Genomic DNA, 20011 nt, shown 5'->3' with positions numbered 1-20011 from the left:
TAGCAAGACTGAACTAAGATTCCTTGCTCAGCTTTTACATTCCTGCATACCTTTTCAAAACATTGAGCTATTATTACAATCCGACTTTTCACCTACATCCATAGTTAGGAACTTTCAAGTCAATGGCTATGATCAGGAATAGGAACAATGGCTAATGTTTGACTTCTCTTGCCAGAAACATTGAAGGGGTGCTCAAACAGCCATCAGCTGTCATTAGTTTACAATGCAGATAACAAGGTGTGGAGCTGGAGGAATACAGCAGGCCACAGCAGAAAAATTTTCTGAAGAGGGGTCCCGACCCGAAACGTGAGCTTTCCTGCTCCTTTGATGCTGCCTGGCCTGCTGTGTTCCTCCAGCTCCACACCTTATTATCTCGGACTCCAGCATCAGCAGTTCCTACTATCTCTGAATTAATTTACAAAGCATAGACATGTATTTCCATAGTCTAAATTCTTTTGTTAAGCTATATAATGCAACACAGCAGAGAAAAACAAGTTTGACATCAGCTCCATTGAATTTCCAACCAGAGTTGAGATGGAAATGTTTTCCAGCAATGAGGGAAGAATCACTTCATGTGCTCTCTGATGCCTTCTAATAACCAAGTATGAAGTATCTGGTTGCAAAGGACAGATGATCAATATTAAGGCCAGAGGAGAAGACAAAGGGAAATATAACACTAGCCCCACAGACCAAGGAGATCCAAAACATCCAGGTTTTAACTGTGATATTACAACCATATAGTAACCCAAACTTAAAGAAACAAAATAAATGGTCATTCCCATTGTCCAGTACAGGTAGAACACAAGTCAGGATAAAATTCAGTTGCAAGTACCCTTATGATCCATCTACCACCACCTTTTAGTCTCTTAGAATGGTCACACAAAGTACTTATCACCCAAACATAATCTGGTGCTTTCAAGACAGGAGCTCAAGAAATAAAGATTACTCTTATCCAATACAATTGCAAAATTTTTTAAAAACTCACCTACGAGCAACCTTCCACAGTAGGTTTTTTTACAGAGGTTTACAACTGACAAGCCTAACCCAATTTCTCAAAACTGGGATTGTTTCAATTTGACCTGCAATCAAATGTAAAAGAGAAAATCTTTTGAGCTAAGTAGGCTGTTTCTTCTATCTAGGGAGACATAACTAATTCTACATGATCAACCACACCAAAGTAGCATCTGACTGATTTTGCTAGGAGAGGGAGCAATTACATTTGTAAATAAACATTACAAAACAATTAAACCATTAGCAAGAAAGTCAATCTACCTCTTACCCATCTGCTTCAAGTATTGTTCAAAATGAAATGTTACAAATCAGACACTTCCTATTTCAATTCTGCCAAGACTAATTCTGTAAGCATTTGAAACTGAACGTAACTTCCATGCAAAGCTGCCTGCTTTACCATATACCACACTCAAAGGATTTTATAATCTTTTCAATCATTGCTGTCTATTGCATGCTTGCTTAAAGCAGCGAGAGAATTTTATCAGCATATTGTGCAGATTAACATTGTCAACGATATCACTAAACAGAAGCTGTACAAATGTAAAACAATAGTACCTAACTTTAGAATCAACTAATCAAATAAGATTACAATATTTACACTACAAGAAATTGACTGTTGCAGTTTACAGTAAATAAAGTTTCTAAAAGGTTAGTTGTCAATCAACAGTTTACTGCAAATCTCACCAATAATCTGACTAGTATATTCTATTATATTAAAATTCATCCCTGAAGAAAAAGGAACACATGAAACTAGAATAATCACACTATTTATTGTATGACTCTTTGCACTCTCGTCAGAGAGTAAGTTGTAGATTCCATTCCAGAGACTCAGGCACCAATCTAGATTATGCAACCAAGTCTGTACTGCCAGAAGTGCTAAACAGAAGCCTCATGTCCTCTCAGTTGATATCGAATGAAAGACTTCTAAAGTGTCATTACAGAGGCATATAGAGAAACAAAGCAGCCATTTTGCTCACAACATGAAGTTGATGAATTAACATTAAATTATACAATTTGTTTAAAGGACATTGCAATCAATGAAGTTGCGACCTAGATTAGATACTAATAGTAGGGCCCTGGCAGAATAGAAAGAATCCTCTGTTCTTGAAGTACCTGCCATTGTGCTACATGACTAGGATTTGCTGACTATTGAAAAAATGGCAAGTAACATTCACGCTACATAAATGCCAAGCAGTGACTGTCGAGCAAGAGATGATCAACCAACTGCCCCTTCACATTCAATTGCGTTTCCATCACTAAAGCCCCCACTATGAATATCCTGGGGGCTTTACATTCGACTTTCTATTCAATGGATGTGCCATATAAACAGGAGTTCAGAGGGGACGAATCCAGCAGCAATTAACTCACCTCCTGACTCCCCAAAGCCTGACCATCATCTACAAACCACAAAAGTCAGGATTTTGATAGAATACTCCCCATTTGCCTGGATGAGAGCACCTGCAACAACACTCAAGAATGCAGGACAAAGCCGCCCGCTTGATTGACACTACATCCACAAAAATTCACTCTCTCCACCACCAACACTCAGTAACAGCAGTGAGTGCCATCTACAGATACACTGCAGAAATCCACCAAGGCTCTTCAGATAACACATATCAAACTCACAACTACCATTTGGAAGCTCAAGGACAGCAGATACATGAAACACCAACACTTGCAAGTTCCCCTCCAAGCAACTCTCATTATTGACTGGAAACATATTGCTGTTCCTTCAAATGTCACTGGGCCAAAATCCTGGGAATTCCTTCCTTAATAGCATTGTGGATTGACCTACAGCACATGGGCTGCAGCAGTTCAAAAAGGCAACTCTCCACCCACTTTCTCAAGGGCAAGCAGAGACAGCAATAAATGCTGGCCGTGCCAGTGACACCTACATTCCATTAGAGAATTTTTAAAATTCTGCAATTGTATATAAACACGTAAAATACAACAAAAAACACAGCAGGTTTGGCAGTATCTGTGGAGAGAAAGCAGAGTTAACATTTCCAGTCCAGGGACCCTTCTTCAAAATGCAAATATCAGGCAATGACCGCCTCCAGAAATTTCTGTTTTTGTTTCTGATTTCCAATATCTGCACTTCAGTTTTATGTAAAATACAACTTTATGCAAAAATAAGGACCAGTTTTTCAGTACCAAATCAAAACATGTATACACAAGGAACTAGTGAAAAAGAAGAGCAACTGAACAGGTATACTTTGTTTTTCTAGCCATGACAAAATCAATACAAACAATTTATTACATTGAAATGTACAAATGCTTCTAAAGATATCCTGATTCAATTTTCATAACTACGAGACAAAATAGACAAGTTAAATCACCAAAAAAATTAGTTATCCTTCTCTGAAAGTAGAAGAATTTTGTCAGATGTATAATAGGTTAGCCACAGATATCCGACGGCATTTTAAAATTTTTTCATCTACTAACCACCACCACTAGCAAATACGCCATGTTTTCCAATAATTAATTTTCATGCAAAGCCTGATAAGGGCAGGGCAAGCCAAAAGGTGAGGGAGGGGGCTACTGTGTTTTTCAATGAATAAAATAAAAAGAATACCATACACAATCATTGGACAAGCCAACCTCAGAACACTTGCAAGGTGCAAGCAATTATATATTAAATCTTTTCATGTACTTGTTGGTTAAATTGGGCAGGATGAAAAATTTTCAAGAGGTACTTTCTCAGCAATAATGTGCCCATAGATGCCGTTGGAGGTCCTGCCAAGGCTATTCAGCTCTTTAATTCATTATAGAATTGGTCCAAGCATGAATAAAAAGCTGAATTGAAAAGTTGAAATGAGAGTGGCTGCCTTGATTTCATCAAGGAGTCGGAGCTGAATTGGAGTTAATGGAAATCCAGGAAACTCTGCTGGTTAGAGTCATAAATAGCATAAAAGCAGACCATTGTGAATGTTGGAAGTTAACTAGCTGGTCCAAGATATCACTGCAGTAGTTCCCCAAGGTAGATATTTTCTAATCCATCCGTTCAGAGATGTTGTTACACACATCTGGAGCAGTTGAGACTTGAACCCGAGCTTTACTAGCCCAGAGGTAGGGGCACTACCATTGTAGCCCCACAGGGTAATGTTCTAGGACAAACCATCTTCAGCTGCTTTATAATAATCTTTCCTTCAAAGCGTCAGAAGTAGGATGTGTGTTGATAATTGCACAATATTTGGCACAATTCGTGGTGCCTCAAATAGTAATGTAGACCATATGCTATGCAGCAAGACCTGGACATTCAAGCTTGGACAAGTGGTAAGTAACTTTCAATGGCACTACCACTGCCAAATCCCCCAATATCAATATTGTGAGGTTTACAACTGGCCGATAACTGAATTGGATCAGCCATATTAATAGTGCAGCTACAAGAGCTGTTAGGAGTTCTGCAGTTAGTAACCTCCCTCCTTTTTCCAGACAATGCCTGTCAACCAACTACAAGGCCATTTGATTGACACTCCTATCCAACACTTTGCATCAGTGCTGAAGGGAGAGAATGTTGACAGTGGCAGCAGCGTATACCACCTACAAAATACAGCATGAGTGTGTTACACTGCAGTGTTTGGGAAACACTTTCCAAACCTACAACCTGTACCACTTGGAAGGGCAAAGGCAGCAGATGCAATGAGAACACCAGGGGGAAAGTTGTCTCCAGGTCACATACCATTCTGACTCAGAACTATATCATTGCTCTTTCACTTTCTTCTGGGTTAAATATGTTAAAACTCCATTCGAAGCACTGTGGGTGTACCTACACCTCGAGGACTACAGTGCTTCAAGACAGCAGATCACCATCAACATCGCAAAGGTAATTTGCAATGGGCAATGACAGCTGGCCAGTGCTCCAAAACTAACATTTCAGGATTGAATAAAAATTCAAATAAAGGTATAAATGTATAATTTCAAGTGAACATACATGTGGTGGGCTACACACAAGGTCACATTTGTAGGATCAACAGCACCTAATCCAAAATAAAACACAACAATTCCAAAGTGCAGCACTCCATCAGTGCAGCATTTAAGTGACAGTCGAGATACCTGGCTCAAGTCTCCACAAATGGAACTTGAACTGACATTTTTTGTTTCAGAGGCAAATGCCATACATGAAATTACTTTGAAATAAAATATAAATTGAAATAAAGCAACATAAAGTACAACCATGTACATGAAGACTTATTTAAGTGTTACAATTCTATACTGGCGGCTTTTAAGTACAGACACAGGAAGTTTTCATGGAAATACTAAGAAAAGACTGAAATACAATAAAATGTATCCTGAACCTACACAGCCCGATCCAGATATCCTGTCTTCCACTTTTGTTTCACATGAATATTAACATGACCTTGATTCCTTATGTGTAAACTATAGGAGCTCAACTAATTACGTACACAGGTGTCAAACGTGCCAATTTCTTATTTAGCTTTCTACAATACAGTGCTAGAAAAGTCAGTAACTGCAGGTTTTCTCTGACCATTAAATAACAAAACCTTAGTTGTCACAAAGAAAATCAGCTACAATTTAACAAGAAATTGCAACTCTAATTGCTTGATCTAAGGCTTTAATTCTTAAAATGCTAAGATATTTTATTACACACCTCTGGAGCATATGGGGCTTGAACCTAAGCCTCCAAGTTCAGAGTAGGAACACCCACACTGTACCATAACAGTCCTTCACACCATGTATATACTCAGAATCACTAGCTTTTGAAGTTTAAAGTCTAGTATTATCGGGATAAATTTATCATGTAACTGATCTCAGATGATCAGGTGTCATTTTCTTTCCAATAGTCAATCACATGAAACAAAAAACCAGGAGAAAACCGAACCATCATTGGCAGTCCTTTGCAAACGACAATGACTCTCTTCCACTCTCCAGGTGAGTCCGTAGGTGACTGTACCGACCGATGCAGCTTCCACAGACTTTCAGTGCTTGGGGCAGAAAGTAGTTGTGGGAAGGGGTGGGTGGAGCATTGATATGGCAGCATGCTCCTTACATTATTTTTGCCTGGCTTCCACTTGTTCCCAACGCAAGTCTCAAGGTGCCCAACACCTTCCTGCATGCTCTTCATCCACTGACGGTCTTGGCCAGAGATTCCCAGTTGTCTATGGGAATGCCACACTTTGCCAGTGAGGCCTTGAGGGTATCACTCAAGTGCTTCCTCTGTCTACCTGGGACTCTCCTGCCATTTCAAAGCTTGGAGGAGAGCACCTGCTTGGGGAGTCTTATGCCAGTCATGCAGATGACATGCCCAGACCATCATAGCTGATCAAGGGTATTCAGTGCCTCAATGCTACGGATGTCAGCCTGGTCGAGGACATTGGTGTTGGTGCATCCTCCTTCCCAGTGGATTTGTAGGATCTTACGCAAGCAACATTGGTGGTACTGCTCCAGCACCTTGTTGAGTCTTTTGTAGACAGTCCATGCCACTCAGCCATGTGAGAATGCAGGTACCACCACAGCTCTGCAAACCATGATCTTGATGTCGGATCTGATGTTGTTGTTCTCAAACATCCTTTTCCTCAGGCGGTCGAAGGCAGTGCTGGATCTCTTCATCAACTGCCACTTTGGTCGACAGGATATGCCCGAGGTACTGAAGTGGTCAACATTCTCCAAGGCCTCCCCGTAGACCTTGACAGTTGGGGGCTCACTGTATAATGCCAGCCCAGGTTGGTGGAGGACTTTAGTCTAGCTGATGTTTAGGGTGAGACGCGTGCTCTCGTATGCCTCCGTGAAAGGTGCTGACCATGGTCTGGAGAACATCCTCCGAGACTGCACGTACTCAAATATCATCTGCATACTTCAGCTCGATGACACTGGTTCGGGTGACTTTGGTTTTGGCTTGAAGGCAGCCGAGGTTGAATAATTTCCTGTTGGTTCCAAGAGTTAGTTCCACTCTGCCAGGGAGCTCATCGACAATGAGGTGAAACATTGCAGTGAGGTGGGTTGAGAACAGTGCTGGGGCAATGATGCAGTCCTGCTTGACACCAGTCCGAACAGGAATAATTATACCCATTTCCTCTCCACTTTCCTGTCTTTCACTGACTTTAAATTCATAATTGCCTACTAACATTCTGCATATCACTGGCACTCCTGACTCGAAAACTGTACTCTGCTTCTCCAGAAATGGAAGGAAAGAATAATGGAATAGAGGAATGAGAAATTATAGGATACTCAAAAGTTAGCTTAAAGTAAACATTCTGCAACTCAACAAACGCACATTTTGCTTTAAAATTCATCCAAATAGTACATTGTCATAATGCTGCCCTTTTACAAAGAGGCAAAGCAGAAGGGTCTAGGCCCAAAATGTCAGCCTTTCTGCTCCTGTGATGCTGCTTGGCCTGCTGTGTTCATCCAGCTCTGCACCTTGTTGTCTCGGAACATATTGCCCATCTGCCCAAACGTTGCTATGAATCCCCGAAGACCAAAGGGAACAACATTTCTTTATTAAAAATGTCTTCACAAAAAAAGAATTTAATTGGAATATTACTGAGACCTTAAGGTTGGTTAACAACACCTCCAGCATTTTCCTGCAGCACAATATAATGACAAGATTTTGTTTTTGTTAACATTAAGTAGGTTTAAAGATAAAAAGTTCAGGTTCATCCATGAACACCCTTTTAGAAATATTTAACATGAATAACAGCAACCTCCATTAGCCAAACAGTCTATATTAAAAAAAACATTATTGGCTTGAATGGTGTGTAAAAAAAATACTGGGATTGCAAGTTGAGCCCAGCAACAAATTTGGATAAAGTCCATTACATGACTGAATTACACTCCCAATCTTACACTGACTGCAAATGAGACCAAGATGAACAACGATCGGACACGAATATCTTAAATAAGCTAAAAAAAACCAATTGATGCCTATTAGAGGATTTATTGTCTGATAAGAAATGTTTTACAACAAAACCAGTCAAATAAAGGTGCAAAAACAGATTACCAAACAATACAATAGAAAACGAGTAGATCAAAGACAATTTTGGAAAACATTGCAACAATTTTGAAATGTTCTAAGTGTTGAGTACAAAATTGCTTCATACATTCTCAATTGATATAAAGTTTAAAAACTGTCACACATTTATAATTTTGCACCATGTGCGCCACTTGCAATATTTTTGCCAAAATCTTCTGAATTAACAACAGCAATTCAGTCAACACAAAAAAAAAGCACGACAGAATATCTTTTCCTTCATTCCTCTCAGCCCTGGGCACGCAAAGAACAAAACATCCTCTGTATGTGGATTTTTCTTTTACACAAAATCCAAGGATCACATACTAATACAAATTTCCTCAGCTGTACAGAGGCTCTTATTTGCTAAACCCAAAAATATATGCCTCTTTACTCCTCGTTCAATTATACCTAGAAATAAGGAATAATAACACCAATTGATCAATTTAATGTATTGCCTTGCATACTACTGATGGCATGGCCAATTCCATAGTTAAATATGATCACCTCTAGCTTTTTGAAAATTATCACAAAAGTATTTACTTCTTCACCGATGCATAAACAATGTAACTGTTCAGCCTATTTGTAAACTTTGACTTTCGAGTCTAAGTGAAAACAGCAAAAATTGGCAGCTATAAGCTAAACTCTGCCTCAATTTGAGCACCATAATAATTCGAGGGATTTTAAAATTATTTCTCATGCAGTCCAATTATTGTGCCTTTCATGAACTACCCACCCACTCGCACCCAATCATGCACGATTCCCCATGAAGAAATCTCTCAGTCATGTCCTGAAGCTCTATTAATCGAATACAATAATCAGCTGCCACAGGATACCCAGCGAGAACTAATGTAGCCTTCAATTCTTTCCTTCCGATTAGCAGACGCACGTCTTATTTCTGTAAGCAACTGACTGCACAAGTGTCCGTGATAGGAACGTATCACTGTTAGCTTAACTTTTATTTCCTTTCGTTATATTTAGGTGGCACTCGAATTCCTGATTCAGGTGAGCATATGTTAAAGTCTCCCCCCTAAGACTGGAAGACATAATCTGGGCTGACATTTTAATGTAGTAATGACAACACACTGTACTGTCAGAAATCCCACCTTTCAGCTAAAGTGTTAAAAACCCATCTGCCTTCTTAGATGGATGTAAAAGATCTTTTGCAACTTTCCGCAAACACAGGGGCATACTGGGTCCCAGTCAATGTTTATTTCTCAACCATGACTAAAAAAAAACTTTAAACAAACATTTACTTCACTGCTGTTGATTGAAACTTGGTGCGCACAAAACAGCATTTACATTTTTCTACATTATAACAATGGCATTGAATCCAATGGGCTGCATGAGGAATGATTTTGAAATCCTACAAATTATTAAAAGATGCTAAAATTGAGGCACAGTTTAGCTTATGGCTGCCAACTTTCACTCGATTGTCTTTAAGTCATGGTAGGTACTGCATTGTCAGTTCTCTCATTTTACTATGTCAACACCCTACTTATTAAATATTATTTTATAGAGAAAATTTAAAACATACCGATGCAGAATACAAGATGATAGACAACAATAACTCCTCATGGGCTAGACAACACAAAGGTTTGGTCAATCCCCAACCAAACGCTCAGGCCCATCAGTAACTAGCAGATTTCTGAAATACAAATGTTGTCAATTTAAATATTCATTTGATTTTTTGTTTTTTTTTAAAAAGAGAATTTTCAACAACTTTATAAAACGTTGGAAAGCACCACAGCTTAATCCAATCCCTGTCACCAATAAGTTCTCTGTTGTGGCAGTTACCCTTTAAGAATGTAGTAGGTTGTATCATCTCATGGCTTAACATATCATTAACTTACCATCTAAACAGACAGAACTGCAAATACAACTGCATAGTGAACTGGAACATCAACAGAAAATTCACCTCATTTGCAATAATGCAAATATTCAGTTAATGTTGTCATTAAAAGGATATTAATATTTAAAATATTTAATTGATCAAATTTTCAATTTGACTATCTCACCAAAAAATCCATTGCCAAACCTTGGTCCCAAGATAAGTACATCAACAGTTGCAACAGAAAAAAACAAACTATAAAACTGGAAAATAATCCATGTTTCCTACTATAGCAGGGGAGGGATGATTACCTGCACTTCTCACATTCACCATTACATTCCCGACTTGTGCTTTGTTGATGCTGGATTCTATTCTGGCAAACATTTTGTGCACCATCTAAAGACATTACGAAACATGACAAGGTCTAATACCTGGAGTTAAATGTTTTTCAGCTGAGGCTGAAACCCATGCAGACACAGGGAGAATGTGCAAACTTCACACAGACAGTTGCCCAAAGGGTGGAATCAAACTCAGGTCCCTGGCGCTGTCAGGCAACAGTGCTAACCACTTTGCCGCCCACCATTATGCTTTAGTTTTATTAGGCATCAGTGAGACCGCATCTGGAGCACCGTGTACTATACTGGTCACCCGAATTAAAGGAGCAAAACAAAAGAAATTCAGGTGACCCAGGAACCCAAGGCTTGTTCTTTTCCAACTTCAAATGCAGAAATGACAGCAGATTATACAACAGTCTTCTGGAGATTAGTACAGATATTTTCTAAGCAACCTGTTCAGAGATGTTATTAAGCATCCCTGGAGCAGACAGGACATGAACCTGCACCTCCTGGCTCAGAGGTAGGGACACTACCACTACACCACAGGGCCCCTGGATGTAGTATACTTTCCAATAGTTAATAATTTTCAGTTGTTCCAGCCAATTGGAGAGAGTTGATAACGTTAACTTGCTGGGTTTACTTCAGTGCAAATGGTATAATTTAGTAAATACCAGATGTAATTGAATTATCAAGATTATCATTCCTGAAATAAATTATCAAAATTGTTCAAAATGGTGAGAATTGTTGAACTTGGAATTCAGATGCAATTAGCAGCATTTTGTTTAAGGAGAAACATGATGTCTGTGAAGGGAATGAAATAGAAACATATATTCTGGGCTTGGATGAAGAAAGGGATGGAGACTAATTTGATCAGAAATATCCTTGACCCATTGGACTGAACAACATGGTTCTGTACAAAAATTAATTTTTACATTTTCAATTATTAGTCATATATAGAAAGATTTTAACTATTTATGGAAATTTGCTGCTTATTGTTTCATTTGTAATTGCTAGTGTTAAAAAGTAGAATGTACACAAGTATTCAAGGGAAAAACTGGGTCAACATAGAGGTATGATATTTAATGTAAAGACAAGTGCACAGTGACACTTGGGATTTTAGTGATGTTTGAGCAGCTGAGATAATGAAACTAAATCACTGAAATAAGCAGTTCATAATTAGAAGGAAGTTTATTTGCATTTGTTAGCAGCTTTCATGTGTTCAGGACATTTCAAAGTGCTTCACAGCTGGTGATACAACTTTAGAAGTTTAGTCATTGATGTCGAGAAATGTGGCAGCCACATTATGTGCACAAGGTTTCACAAAACATTGGGAGCAATGACCTGTTTACTTGTTTGATGGTTGCAGTTGAAGAATGTTTGTTAGCCAGTATGCCAGAAAACGTCCTGCTTTTTAAATAGGATTGGATTTTTTTTATATTCATCTGCAAAAGTAAACCCGATTTTTCTTGGTCAACTTCTGAAAAACAGATGTTACAGACTATTGGGTGAGAGCATTTCAGTAGATATGTTGCAGTTTTTCTTTGTTCGATCTTGGGACAGTCTAAAACTTTACACAGTCCTTGTGCAAAAGACTAGTGGACACAGTAAAAATGCTTAAACTGCTGAGTTGTACTTAGCTTTGCGCAGATAAAATCATGGGTGAATAAAAGTTTTCAATTTTCAAAAAAATTGGGATAGACATTTTCATTTCAGCACCCTCTCCATTTGTATTCTTCTCTTTACAGGGATAGCGTAGAGGCATGAGACTGGATGGGATGCTCTTTGGAGGGTCAGTGTGGACTTGTTGAGCCAAATGGCCTGCTTCCCCACTGTAGGGATTCTATGATTCTATTTTATTCTATAGGTTTGTATTCAGTTCCCCTTGTGATGAATGACACCACTGCTTGCAAAATAGCTGCTGTATCTGCATACTACTAACCTTTTGCAATTCATGTACTAAGACACACAGGTCTTCTGCATCTCACAGCTCTGCAATCTCTCACCATTTAAATAATGTGCTGCTTTTTCACTCTTCCTGCCAGGGGTTCAGGTACATAGTTCTTTAAAATTTGCATCACAGGTGGACAGGGTGGTTAAGGCAGCATTTAGCACAATGCCTTTATTGCTCAGGCCTTTGAGTACAGGAGTTGAGACATCACGTTCAGGTTGTACAGAACGTCAGTGAAGCCTCTTCTGGAGTACTGTGTGCAGTTCTGGTGGCCTTGTTATAGCAAGGATATTATTAAACTGGAGAGGATTCAGAAAATATTTACCAGGATGTTGCCAGGAATGGAGGGTTTGAGTTATAAAAACAAGTTGGATAGGCTGGGACCTTGTTCATTGGAGTGTAGGAGGTTGAGGGGTGACCTTATGGAGATTTATAAAATCATGAGGGGCATAAGGTGAATAGTAAAGTACTTTTCCATAGGGTGAGGGAGTTCATAACAAAGGGCCGTTTTTTTTTTTAAAAGGAGAGAGGAGAAACATTTAAAAAGGAGCACAAGGGGCAACTTTTTTTTAATGCACAGAGTGGATAATATGTGAAATGTGCTGCCAAAAGAAAGTAGTAGATGCAGGTACAGTTACAACATTTAAAAGACATTTGGATAAGTACATGACTAGGAAAGGTTTGGAGGGATATGGGCCAACTGCAGGAAGGTGGGACTAGTCTAGTTTGGGAACATGGTTGGTGCAGATTCATTTGACTGAAGGGTCTATTCATTCATGTCATATGACTCAATGACTGCAAAATTGTCAATTTATATTTTCCATCATTATACCCCGTTTACTCTATCTAGTTATATATTTTGTAGCTTCTTTATGGCCTACTTTTGAGTTATCAGCAAATTTGACAACTATACGTTGTACCACTTCAAGTCATTTTTATAAACTCTAAATAGTTGAGATCTTCACTGATCCCTGTGACAGTCCATTCATTTCAACTGGCCAACTACAGAAGTACCCACTTATGTTTGCTCTCTGCTTCTTGTTATTGATGATGCTGCAGGCTGGCTCTGGGTAAAAGCAACTTTCCGCTTTCACTCGGGAGTGGGACTAGTGGGAAACTTGGTCGGCACAGAAAAGTTGGACCTAAGGGTCTGGTTCTGAGCTGTATGACTCTATAACTGAGCAATCACTTTCTTAGAGACTTTTTCTCAAAAGTGTCCGTAGATCTTTCTCATTGATTATCTGAAGGTGACCAGAGCATAAGGTAAGTTTGAAACAATGAGAAAACTAGAACGCCAAAGGAGAATGATAGATCAAGCAGCCCAACTGGTTGGTCATTCCAGCCAATTCATAATGGGGGTCAAGCTAAGTCCATGAGCACACAGAGCTAGGTTTGGCCCTTGGAGGATACAGACCTTCGTGCCGGGGTGTAGAACCAACATGGATGGATTCTCAATACGATAATTGGAGATTTACACAATTTTTTTCGTTTAATTTTTAAATGTTACTTTCATAAATAAATTCTCTTTTATAGTCGCAGCTAGTTGGTCACTCAAACAAGATGGAAAGTTGTTTCAATTAAGTGGTCAGTTCATTTCAAGACAAGATTAAGCTCAAGTAGGCTTTGTAGCCCATCAGTACTCACTGTCAAGACTTCCACATGAATAGTAATTACTTGAAGTAAAGAACACGCAAAACGTAAAAGCCAATTCTCTTAATGGTATAACAAAGTTATCCAATAGTTGAGCCTTTAAGTCAGAAAAATCCAAACCTGTATCTATGGAGCAATATTCTAAAGAGGAACCAATATTTTCAAATCCAGGAAAATAAAACTGTAGCAATAAGTTTAAAATAAAAATACAAGAGCAGAACATGGCATCAATGGAGAAGCGTATTAGAAAAGAAATAAGATGACAACAGAAGGGGAACAGAACAGTGTACTATTTTGCACACAGTATTCCAGTGTTGTACAAACAGCATTGTTACTTATTCAAACTAAAATCCTACGATGATATATGCAACGTTTGTGTATACTTTACCACCATAAAAAAAAACTTATCTAAAGAGACAATCAGAATCAAAACCAACTTGATGCATCGTGTGCGCGCGCTGAATTTGAAAACCAATCTGAATTTGGATCTTTGGAAGCAATTAAAATTTGTTCACTTATTTTACAGTTTGGCACATGTAATTGCTGAATGAATAATGAAAGACTGCTACATGTATTAGGCAAACTGAACAAAATTTACAGCAAGGCTAATAAGACAATGGTCAGATACTAAACTGAAAATGTGATGTGTTTTTAAATAAAAACAACTCCATATCTGCATGTCAGGCCCATGAATCTGAAATACGTAGCGCTGGACAGAAGGTATGCCCAATAAATCTAATGGAGAAATAGAAAGAGAAATTTCTTTTACTCAAGGTTAAGATGTGGAATTCAATACCACTCTATAGCTCAGAGAAGTGGCTTAGGTGTATCAAAAGGAAATTAGACCAGTGGTTTGCAAACTGGGATTCATGGATCTTTGGCAGTCTGTGAAATGCAGGCTGAGGTGCAAGAATGAAACATGGCCACCACGTGTATAGTTATTATCTTCACATCAGATAGGATGCAGCAAGGATAGTCAGGCAGAGAGAAGGAAGTACACCCAGTCACTAATGTCCTCACTAAGTACTTGTTTCTTTAAAAAAAAGCTTTCAAACAATGTTTCCATGTAGCACTGTCCAATGAAATTAGGATTACTAATCTATTTGAAAAGGGTACCAACAAAAGTTTGTAGAATCATCTGAAATAAGTGAGTACATGGGAGGAAAAAGAAGAAAGGTCAAGAGGAATGGGATACGGCTTGTGTGGAGCATTAACACCTGCACAAAAAGACTTACATTTATGTAGCATCTTTCACAAGATCAGGATGTCCCAAAGTACTTTACAGCTGACTCGTAGTCATTACTGTCATGTTGGAAAAGCAACAGCCAACTTGCACACAGGAAACATCCATAAACAACAATACAATAATGACCTAACATTTTTACATGATTCTGATTAAGGGGTGAACACATTGGCCAGGACTTGGACCATAACTCCCTAGCTCTTCTTTGAAATAGTGGTGTGAAATCTTTGAAGCCAGACAGCGCCTCAGTTTCTTACCCAAAAGACAGCACCTCCTACAATGCAGCACTCCCTCAGTGCAACAATGAAGCATCAGCTAAGATTTGTTGTTCAAGATCTTCCTGAGTCTCAGACCCACCACCTACTAATTCAGAAGTAAGAATGCCATCAACTAAGCCAAATAACTTGTCCGATAGATGCTGAGAGGTTTTATGCAAGATTGGTTTTTGGGAAAGCATTCCAGGTGAAGACATGCATCACGAATGATACAGCAGTGAGATGAGAAAAATAGTTGCTAAGTGGAGAATTTAAGCCAGATGTAAATGTTTCATAAACTTTACAAATTCTTGACATAAAATGGCAGTTCCAGTTTTTAGTGTTTGTTGTTGTAGTGATGACTCAATTCCAAATGTAAACACCTAAAGTTTACTCAATGGCCCGAGGGAGTTCGAATATTGCATGAATTGGCTATAGCATCTTTTCTGCGTTTAGTCTGTCCCTGGATATGTACACCAGTTCCTTGTTGCACTAAGGTTACACTACTAACTAAATTGGTAGACTTAATGCTGTTCTTTTAGTTTTTTTTAAAAAACATTAATAGAGCCGAAGCAGTCAAGTAGATGGGGGCACAAGGATGCTCATGGGTGAATGCATCATTAAGATCAAATATTCTGAGCTCAGTGCACCAAAAAAAGGAACAAATAAATCACTAAAATTAGAAACTTTGCGCAAGACAGAATGCTGATGAAATGGGAAGAAGGAATGTTGTTCATCTAAAAATGAGTGACGGATCAGCATGCATTAAAAGACAAGGTAACCACTAAATAGGGAATAGGGAGCATAAAAAGCATATGATGGGCATAAGGCTGCCATAGTCATGCCAAGTATTTACGTTTAAAGCTATTGCACCATTTCTTACTGTAGTAAAAACCACAATTGCAAAAGTACAACAAAGTGAGCAGAATGCACAATATTGCCCAGAGATAGTAGGAACTACCAGTGCCAGAGTCTGAGATAACAAGATGTGGAGCTGGAGGAACACAGCAGGCCAGGCAGCAGAGCAGGAAAGCCAACGTTTCGTTTCAGGACCCTTCTTCAGAAAACTTCTCATGCTGCTTGACCTGCACAATATTGCCCATTACCTGTCTTCTTTTGTGTAAAGCAATTCAACACACTTTAATTTTAATGCATTTCTACATTATAGCTGGGAGAGTTTTTAAGAACGCATAGATAAAAGATTTTTAAAAATCCATTTTTATAACATGAATACAACTAGTAATGTTGGCAAGCAACTGTAGAACACACGTACCACTCCCTACCCAAAATTTTAGAAGTACTAATTATGAACATCAGTAATGCCTTTTCAAAATAAGGAATACGTTCCAAACATGTAAACTATTTCTGCTAATATCAAAAATGTCGGGTATTATTTTAGTCAAAACGTTACTAACACAATTTATAACTAGCTCCAAGGAAACGTCACGAAAATGCTGCAATGTAACTCAAGATTTTTTGATACTTTGCTTATTGTACTACAGAAAAGTAGAAAACCTAAATCTTAGAAATATAATCAATAGCACTCTGCTAATCAGACTACATGTAACAGCGTGTGCAGTTTTCGAATCAGTGGTGTCAACTACAGCAATTAACCTCTGCAAACCTTCCCTGGCTCCGTATTAAAGTGAGGCAGCAATTCTGCTTCAGGTTGCAATGTGAATATTAAACAAGTTCACCGAACAGAGACGTCCACGCACCTTCGACTAGGCTAATTTCTGGACCTATGTTTAGTCTCCGGAAAAGTATTTTCGACGGAGAAGGTGGGCAGGGCCGATAACACCACCTAGGGAGGGGTTGGCCTTTGACCGCAGTCCCTTTCCACGGGGCAAACACTATCCGAAAGCCTCAGAGACGCTGGCCTTGCGCTCACTGACGACCTCCTCCTCCGCCGCCGCCGCCGCCGCCTTGCTCTTTGCGGCTAGGCCGCAGCCCTGAGCCAACTTAGTCACGGTAACAGCACCGGAATCAAACCTCAGAGCCGGCCCACTTCCCACTCCCTCAAAGTGGAGAAACTCACCAATGTGAGGTGGGAAAGAACAGACACACAACTCAGCTCAGCTCGCCGTGGCGCCTCTTCTCGTTTCCCTCGACGAACACTCGCCTACTTGTCTCTCTCTTTCCACCAGCACCAGGCCAGCCACTGCGCACGCGCCATCAGCCCTGCCGCATCCTGGGATTTGAGTTCTTTCATTCAGGCAAACTGCAAGGCTGTGCTTGCAGCGAGGGATGACCGCACTTTCAAACAGGGAGGCAAATCCTTACGGAAAAGCGAACAACATCAGAGTGACACACTCAGCATGTGTAAGAACAAAATATCCATTGGGAACTATTTAAAGATGGACAGCTTCCCAGCCCTCCTGGAACGCAAAAAGGTGCTGGTGTCTCACCTGTCATCCAAGATTCTGTTTCTTCCCTGTGTGAGCATGCCGTGTTGGCAAATTATTCACGCAGTCTTTGAGGAGGGGTGACTAGCATCGCAAGCGCACCTCTTGACTGAAATCAATGAACTACAGTGCGGACTGGGAATACTTACCGATTATTCCTTTCCTACCCGAGGGATACAGAAACCAATTGCAGTGATTTTTTTTAAATGTCTTTCATATCATATAAGGATCTCTGGAATGGACAGCATTTGTTGCTCATCTCTAATTGCTCCTGTAAAGGGGGTGGTGTGTTGCCTTCTTAAAATGATGGAATCTGTCTGGTGTAGGAACCAGGGTGTAGTGCTGCCAGACTTCATATTTCTTATCGTTCAATATTTAACTTATTTTCAGTGCTAATATTTTAATAATAAATTACAACTGCTTCTTGTTGTGAGCAATATGAGGTGACAATAGCTTTAAGAGGTAAGAAGGTGTAGAGCTGGATGAACACAGCAGGCCAAGCAGCATCAGAGGAGCAGGAAGGCTGACGTTTCAGGCCTAGACCCTTCTTCAGAAAAAAGTTTTAAGAGGTGTATTTTTTGCATATTTAATGAAAAGACGTTGAGACAGGTAATGAGCAGTCTGCTCAAAGCCAATAAAGTAAACAGCGTGTGAAGCCTTGGGTTTTTATGAGTTGGAACAATAGAAGCAGTCCGAATGGGTGGAGTCAAGCACCCTCAGAACCAGAATTTTTCGTTTTCACTCTCAGCAGTTGTGGGGTCTTGAAGCTGGATGTGGAAACACTTATTCCTCCCTGTTACAGCTGAAAGCTGGGGTTGTCTTCCTCCTGTTTAGACGTGCATGTAAGACAATAAATTTTACTGACTTTGCTTCTGCCAAGGGTGTGTTTATGGGATGTTACTATATTGGAACAGTTGCTGTTTAGGCATTAAATAAACATTTTGTTAAGTTTTCAAATAGAGTTAAGTTATTCCAATCCCTTCTTTTATTTGTATTTTCACTATAATGAATGAATAAAGTGTGTTTTGCTTAAAGCCTGGTAGATTGATCAATTGAAATGCATCCAGAACACGCTTGGTGCTTACCTTTAAAATAAGAAAATGTTAGGGTTTAGGCTATCTCCTTGACCTGTTTTGAGGGGGTTTGATATGGTCCATAATGGTGCATTTGACAGCAAGCCAGAAACACAAAATGGCATTTTAAAAAAAGTTGAGCATCATTTAATAATGTTCCATTTCTATCTGCAGTACACTTGGTCCTCTGTTAAAGTTGTTCCTATTTAAGTTGTTTCAATACAACATTATCAATATATAATGCCACTGTTTTTAGATTTAAGTTACAATTTTTCAATGTAACATTGTTCTGAAAATTGAAAATGAGCCATGTAGAGGATGTAAGGCATCACTTCTTTGCTTTGTTGTGTTCCTATGCAGCATGCCCCAGACACATCACTGAGAAGAGGTGTTGAGATGAGTATGGTGTGACAGGTAGTCAGCATCAGTGAGAGGAGGAGGCAAGGTGATGACCCCATGACAGGCAGTCAGCATCACTGAGAGGAGCAGCTGATTTGAGAGTAGGGTTTTTTGGTATGTTTATGTTTTTTATAAGGGTAATAAATAGTTTTCAGAGTTTTGGGATGGCTAGTTAATGCAAACAGATGGAGGTACATGCTGTGGTATGTGTGAAGGTGCAGACATCTCATGTGTCACAGACAAAGACATCAGCAGGAATTGTCACTGGTTACACAAGCTTGAGCTTGGGTTTCAGAATTTGAGCAGTGGCTGGAATCAATGATGTGTATCTGAAGCAGAGGACTATGAGGCAGTTGAATAAAACTAGGCAGGTAGTGCAGGTGTCCTCAGAGTCTATTGTGCTTGATAATCGGTATTCCATTTTGGAATCTAGTGAAGATGAGGATTTCTCGGGGAAGAGACAAGTCTCTGGTACAAAGGGAATCTCTGCTATATGGCAGGAGGGGGAGAAAGAAGAATGGAATGGTAATAGTGATAGGGGATGCCTTAATAAAGGGATCAGACACATGTTTCTACAGCATGAAACATGACTTCAGGATGGTATGTTGCCTCCCTGGTGCCATGGTCAAGGACTGCACAGGTAGCCAATGCATTAATAATCACCTTCCCAAACTCAATAGCTACTGAATGATTGCTGCAGATTGTAAGCTTGCAAATGTTGCCCCACTATTTAAGAAAGGAGCAAGAGACAAAGAAGGGAACTTCAGACACGTCAACCTCACATTAGTAGTAAGGAAAACTGCTATGATCTATCTCAAAAGGACATGATAAATGGATACTGGGATAAAAATAATTTAAATAATCTCTTTGGGCATATAGCATGGATTTGTGA

The 20011-nt window shown here is 39.4% G+C and overlaps 1 protein-coding gene across 6 annotated transcripts in view; it reads right to left on the bottom strand.

Annotated features, from left to right (window-relative positions):
• gapvd1 (GTPase activating protein and VPS9 domains 1) overlaps nucleotides 1-17395 on the bottom strand; it is a 127820-nt gene extending 110425 nt beyond the window's left edge. For 2 of the 6 annotated variants that reach the window (XM_048613482.1, XM_048613485.1), the window contains exon 1: nucleotides 17281-17389. Coding sequence is in view for 2 of the 6 variants with exons in the window: in XM_048613479.1 (XP_048469436.1) it covers nucleotides 9519-9559 (41 nt within the window). In the remaining 4 variants the exon portion in view is untranslated. Of the gene's footprint in view, nucleotides 1-9518; nucleotides 9589-16960; nucleotides 17090-17280 lie in introns of those variants that run through there. The other 4 variants (XM_048613480.1, XM_048613481.1, XM_048613479.1 and 1 more) reach the window with 4 other exon arrangements.
• Between the last annotated feature and the right edge of the window lie 2616 nt (nucleotides 17396-20011).

This window comes from Rhincodon typus, chromosome 28, assembly GCF_021869965.1.
Source record: "Rhincodon typus isolate 14 chromosome 28, sRhiTyp1.1, whole genome shotgun sequence".
Lineage (NCBI taxonomy): Eukaryota > Metazoa > Chordata > Chondrichthyes > Orectolobiformes > Rhincodontidae > Rhincodon > Rhincodon typus.
Note: the sequence above shows the minus strand (reverse complement) of the source record. Positions and strands in the feature narration are given on the sequence as shown.